Source organism: Trachurus trachurus (genome assembly GCF_905171665.1).
Source record: "Trachurus trachurus genome assembly, chromosome: 21".
Taxonomy (NCBI): domain Eukaryota; kingdom Metazoa; phylum Chordata; class Actinopteri; order Carangiformes; family Carangidae; genus Trachurus; species Trachurus trachurus.
The window spans coordinates 15,833,616-15,840,596 of NC_139899.1; the positions used below are offsets into that span (position 1 = coordinate 15,833,616).

The 6,981-nt window shown below is 39.9% G+C and overlaps 1 protein-coding gene across 1 annotated transcript; it reads left to right on the top strand.

The window, feature by feature from the left end:
* Positions 1-3,043: 3,043 nt before the first annotated feature.
* Positions 3,044-4,039, top strand: b3galt1b (UDP-Gal:betaGlcNAc beta 1,3-galactosyltransferase, polypeptide 1b; the record flags this gene model as incomplete). Its single annotated transcript, XM_083996503.1, has 1 exon — positions 3,044-4,039. The coding sequence occupies exon 1, from the start codon at positions 3,053-3,055 to the stop codon at positions 4,037-4,039; it is 987 nt and encodes a 328-aa protein (XP_083852629.1). The 5' UTR covers positions 3,044-3,052.
* Between the last annotated feature and the right edge of the window lie 2,942 nt (positions 4,040-6,981).

Genomic DNA, 6,981 nt, shown 5'->3' on the forward strand with positions numbered 1-6,981 from the left:
ATCATGGCACGGTGTTCCCTTTGTGCCACCATATCACACTGTCATGCAGAATGCTGCCAACCCCACAGCTCCTTTGTGCCACAGAACAAGAGCTTCTTCCCTTTTTTTTTGGTTTGAGTTTAAAAGGGTATTTGTCTCCTCTTGTAAAATGTCAGCCTGCGCATGAGAACCATGTATCACATTTTTTACATTGTGACTCAAAGCATTTAACTGAGTAATGATTTAACAGAAATAAGGAAAATGAACATATTAAAGTGCTGTATTTAAGTACAAATTTGAAGTACCACTTCCATTTCTATCAATCAAAGTTAAATATTATACTTTCTGCTACACAACACTTGATTGACTTCACTTGATTTACTTGATCATGAAGAAATTAAACCAACGATGTTCAGTCTTTAAAGGGACAACGAGGAGTTTGTTTTTTGTTATAAAAAAGTCTCATATTACGTAATGTGGATGAATCTACCAACACTTACCAACACTTGTTAAAGGGACAACGAGGAGTTTCGGAAAAGCGAAGTGTTTTCACACTACATTTATGAGCCTCCGCGCGCACCGTACATTTCTTTGACCGGGCGCAAGACGGACTCATGTTTTCATTCATCAATAATTAAAGTCAGAGGTTCAGAGAGGTTCACATACCACCGTAGTTCCGACCATAAACGGCGATGCGGCTGCGTTATTCTCATGATTCGCCACGAAGGAAACGCTGGTCGGCTCGACCAGCATTTCCGCCACCACTAATAATAACAAAATAACGATAGAGACAGAACGATGTATTTATCGAAAATGGGCCCATTAACAAGTGTGGGTAGCGGAGATTCATCCACATTAACGTGAGACTTTTTTATAACCGAATAGAAACTCCTCGTTGTCCCTTTAATGGGTCCATTTTCGATAAATGTATCGTTTTGTCTTTATCGTTATTTTGTTATTATTATTAGCGGTCGGCTCGCCCAGCATTTCCGGACGCTGCCCGGTGGGTCTTGGGAATAACATATGGTCGGAACTATGACGGTATCTGATCGTTTGAACCTTCGCTTTCGTCCGTCTTGCGCCGGTCCTAGAATTTCACCATGCGGGCGGAGGCTCATGGGAAATGTAGTGTGAAAACACTTTGCTTTCCAAAACTCCTCGTTGTCCCTTTAAAATTGCCTCCAATTTAATCAACTACAATAGTGAAGTAAAGACATTAAAGCAGAAGTAAGCGGAATATTTATGTTAATATAAGTCTTAAATAGTTATATCTTCCGACGGCAATCACTTCTATAGAGTGTTGGGTCCGAAACACGGGTCTGTCAGTCACTCTGCTCTGCTGTAAGCCGAGGAGAAAACTTTCCTTGTATCCTACAACCTTTATCCAATGAGGAGAGAGAACGGCATAAAGGGGCGGTCCTCTCTGTGTGTGCAGCCAAGGGATGCGCGTGAATGTGGTGACGTAGGGACGAGGGCGGGGACTGCTAACTCCATCTGCTGACAGAAAGTTAGCCAAAACGACCAGATCGCTTACTTCTGCTTTAAAGGTGTATAGAAATGGCCGTTTGTCCTGTTTGTCGCGCCGAGTTGTCACGAGCTGCAACACGAGTTTACCCAAGTAAGGAAAACGAATTTGATTGGTCGTTATTGAGCGGGCGGGACATTCAAAGCTTGGGGCGAGACCGAGCTCCGTGTGTGTGTGCGTGTCTCAGACGTTCGAATGACGGATTACGGATTCAATATCAGTGGCTGATGAATCGTGTACAGACTGACGTATAATTTGTGCGCCTGCATTATCCAATGCGGAAAAAAAATACACACTTTCATCCCGGATTTACTCAAAAATAGAATTTTGCTCAAAGTTTGGCCTACATCGTCTGATAGATGAGTTATTACACTCATTTTATGACCCAGAGTGGGCTTAAATTCAATTTTCTTTTCTGTACACCTTTAAGTATAGACATTAATGTATCAGATATGAAAATATAATATATGAAATAACTCACAGGGTCTGTTTTTCTCCATTGAAGCAAAAACATTTTTAGAAGAAAATGCTGCAGTTTTTCACAATGCTCTGAAGAAACCATCTGCAGGATGTTGCTGTTGTTGTTACTGTGTGTCCCTCATTTTTTATTAAAATAAACTTCATTATGAACATAACCATTGAATATTCAGTGTTGCTTATCACTCAGTGTTAGACAAAAAAAAAGAAAAAGAAAATGTGAATAATCACACAGCACATTTGGCCTGTTGCAAACCAGGGATGCAGTAATGTGCACACAATCCTCACATCACAATTCATGTTGCCAGTGAATAATAACTAAACCTCTGCAATGAATAATATAAATGTGTCTGACAATGAGTCACTTCTGCTAAACGGCTAATGGCACCGCGGTCTTCCCCACATGTTTTCTCCAGTGATGAAACTTATTAGATATTGATTTCATCAGAGTCCTCTCCTTTCTCTCTTATACTGGACTCACTCAGATGGAACAAATTAATTTTAGAAATTGAAATTGTGATTATATATTTTTTTGATCCCACCATCCAAATGATAAGTTTGATACAGAGAGTGCAATGTTTTCCAGAGCGTTGGTTATTTATTGTGTACATGTAATATTATTCATGCAGCATTTCCTCATCCATTTAACTTGTAGCTGATAGTCAAGTGGATTTAATTCACGTTACATCCACTGACAACTGTATTGGTTTTTGAAAAAAAACAAACTGTGATGGTTTCTTTCATGACTGACTCAAACATTTTAGACCTGTCTTATGTATATATACACCTGCTGTGTGTGTTTATATTCATGTCATTCCTCTCTCTCTCTCTTTCAGATATAAATGGAGAAGCTCCAGTGTCCCCAGGAGAAACTGGACATCCATACCACTTTAAAGTGCTTTGCATTGAAACAGAAACAGCATCACTTCTCTCTAAAGTAATCCATTACCGACAATTAATGTCAAACTGCACAGTGGCGCAGCTTAATGCTGCCTTGCTGGGTGAAACATTGCTAATGGAAAGAAAGCCTTACATGATCCAGCTCATCAAAATACACCTAAATGCAGCATAATGCCTTCAAAAGTGTCATGTTTATACCTGCTGACAGTGGTCTGCTGGGCGAGTGCTCTCTGGTACCTGAGTATATCTCGTCCGACGTCCACTTATGTCAGCCACATGTCTGTGTCCATACGGAAGACTGTGAAACCTCACAAGAACGTCACCTTCACCAACATCCGCACCCGCCCCCTCAACCCACACACCTTTGAATTTGTGATCAACGAGCCGAAGAAGTGCGAAAGCGTCACGCCCTTCCTGGTAATCCTCATCAGCACCACTCACAAGGAGTTTGACGCCCGCCAAGCCATCCGGGAGACGTGGGGGGATGAGAGCACCTTCAGCGACATCCGCATCCTCACCGTCTTTCTGCTGGGCATCAACACCGACGCTGTCCTCAACCAGATGGTGGAGCAGGAGAGTCAGATCTTTCATGATATAGTGGTGGAGAACTTTATTGATTCTTACCACAACCTCACCCTCAAGACCATGATGGGCATGCGCTGGGTGGCCACCTTCTGCCCCAAGGCGCAGTACGTCATGAAGACAGACAGTGACATCTTCGTCAACATGGACAATCTGATATACAAGCTCCTCAAGCCCACCACCAAGCCCAGAAGAAGATATTTCACCGGCTATGTGATAAACGGTGGTCCTATTAGAGATATGCGCAGTAAGTGGTACATGTCCAGAGACTTGTACCCTGAGAACAAATACCCTCCCTTCTGCTCCGGCACAGGCTACGTGTTCTCAGCAGATGTAGCTGAGCTAATCTACAAGACTTCATTACACACAAGACTGTTGCACCTGGAGGATGTCTATGTGGGATTGTGTTTGCGTAAGCTGGGTATACACCCTTATCAGAACAGTGGTTTTAATCACTGGAAAATGGCCTACAGTCTTTGCAGGTACAGGCGGGTTATCACCGTCCACCAGATCTCCCCGGAGGAGATGCACCGCATTTGGAATGACATGTCCAGCAAGAAGCACCTGAGATGTTAGGGGACCACTGAACAACAACAAAACTTTTCTTTTCTTTTCTTTTCTTTTATTTGCCTTTTGTCCTTTTTCAGTCCTCATCATTTACACACTGATTAATGTAAAAAAAAACAACAACAAAAAAACATTGAAGGCTGCTGCAAGTCTCTATTTCATGACAGATGTTTTCATTAACACCATCTCTGTCTTTTTCTGCTGATTACACCTCATGATTGTTAATGAATGCATGGGGCTTGTAGAGCGCCTATTCTCACGCATAATTGAAATGTGGTGTTGTTATTGACAGTAATTCTGTTCTTGTGTTCTAGCTCCAGTGCGACCACATTATTGTTTAGAAGCATTAAATCAGTGAGTGTCATCCATTTGAACAGCGTGGCCTAATGGGCAGGGACAGGTTCAAGCTCTCACACTGACAAACCTTCTCCCCCTACTGAAGTGTCCTTGAGCAAGACACTGAACCTCTACAGCTCCATGGCTGCTGACTCTGCACCCTGATATTATTAGCCAAAAGAGAAGTTCTGTGCAGGAAAGTATTAAGTAACAAATCACTACATCGCAGCTATAATGTTATACATTTTATTGTATAGTATTCACAAATGAAAGAAGAGTTCCTAGGCAACAAGAATGCAAATATTAATCTGTTCCAGCAACAAATCAGCTTGTCTGTTGAGATAAAAACTACATTTACACTCGCGCTGCTCTGCCCCTCTTTGCATCCTTCTTACAGTATAATGCAAAGTCAAATACAAAGCTTACAATTAGACTATTATAAATTTCCAATCTCCTAGAGATATAACTGGTCATTTTCAATTGGTCATTTTGCCCCAGTATAGGTAATAATGAAACCACATGGCAGAAATCACCGGATGCTTCTTTAAAGACTTTGCCTGATGACGTTCTTGTTTACATATAGTCATCATAATCTCATTGCCTCTTCTGTCTGAAATACTCAGATGTATATTTGGGGTTGGTTTTTTTGTTGTTGTTTGTTTTCTTTTTCTTTTCTTTTTTAGATGCACTTTGAAATTTTCAGACTTGAGGAAGACTAATTGAGTCTCTCAGCTTCGAGCTTCTCATTACTCCTGCTGCTTATGTTCGCTGTATGTCAGCAGCTCCTCCACACATCAAGAGAAACACAGTCGTGCAACTGTAGGTGAAACTATTACTGACTGGATGTATTATCATGTGTATCTGGCGTATCAGACTGAAGCACTGCTACTGACATCACGAAAAAAAAAGTTTTTGTTTCTCAGAAATTGAGGCTTTCAATAGCCACCAGTTTCCTTTTCTTTTCTTTTTTTCAGAGGTTTTGTAGTATTATAAGCTAATGTGACATTTACTGTGAAAGCATCTATCCCGCAAGGGGTTGTTGTTATATATTGTATGTTTTTTATATTAAAAAACAAATACTTGAATAATTAAAGTTATATTACTGCTTTTACTTGTTGCCTTTTTCGGTTCTCTAAGCTATCGTCATGTTGGTTTGTTCCTTATGGGATTATTAAAAATGATGTTATGTGTGTACATGTGACATATTTGGTCACACACATGTTAAATGACAGGTTGAGGATGAAGGATTAAATGCAGTATGTCTTGCACAACTAGAAGTCAGCAAGTCAACAAATTCACTCTCTAATGTCACTTGCACAGTGCGATCCAGCTAAAGTTTTCTAACATTAGCAACCTTAGTATTTAAGTTCATATTAAATACTCAACACCTTCTTTTTTTTTAATAATAGCAATTCTTCTTTATTTGTTGCTCCTCGTCAGAAATTTGACATCAGCAGATTACAGAGAGGGAACAGGGGTAATATGCTGAAATGGTACACGTACTGTACATAGAAAACACAATAAATTACTTCTTAAAATAAAGAATTTAGTAGAAGTTAATATTTACCACCTCAATACTGAAAAATAATTTCGAGCTACTGGACTTGTTTGAACAAACAAATGGCTCGTCACCCTTTCAATAGATGCCTTTTGGTTTCATCCTCAGATGCATTGTCATACAGTACATTTTAGTAACTACTATGTTTTTTTGGGAACAAAAAAAAAATCTCTTTGTAGTGCAGCAGGACAGAGCAAGAAGATTTAACTGTTGTGTTTTTTTGTTTATTAGCCTGGCATCTGAAAACACATTTACCAGAGCAGATTACATTATAAGTACAGGTTCCGTTATGTTGTATGAGTCTGGTGACGAAAGCACACGAGTTAACTTGTCTCCAGGGGCTAAGCATCAGCTTGTCAGGGGGAGCACACACTCAGCCCAAAAAAGTGCATTGTAGCCTGTCTCATTAAGATACTTCACGTGAACTGTGCCATTGCTGGAGTAATACATTTGTGAAATGGAAATCAGCAGGTCCTGCTCTTTGTGTGGTCTCACTCTTTGACTACTTTCTTAGGCACAGAAAAATGAACAAGGCACCTCTAGCATTTTTTGAAGCATTAACACTGTCGAGAGCAGCAAATTATACACAGTAACGTCCAGGTCTCGTTTTGTTTTTCTGCACACTCAAGCAAATTTTTCCCTTCTTGTCAATGTCAAACAGGTCTTGACACAGAAATACAACTCATTTTTCTTTTTAGACATTCATTATGTTATTATGAAAATGTGCTTGTCCCCATAAATTCACTAAGTCTTACATTCTGGGTGGGTTTGGTGAGGTGTGAGTCAAAGCAAATTTGTTTTTACTGTGGCAACAAAACAGCATGAGAGAAAAAAAATATATAATATATTTTCTCATTTCAATAAATAATGAGAGCTTTTGCTGAACACAGAGGTAATGAGATGTAAAATAAAAACGAGTGAAAGAAATAAAATAAATAAAACATTCAAAGCTACATCTTAATCATCTTCTTTCACCACCTGAGTACATCTTTAGGTTCCTGGGCTGTATCCTGATCCCGGTCTGTGCACTGGGCGGTGGAATGTTGTTAAGGTTAAA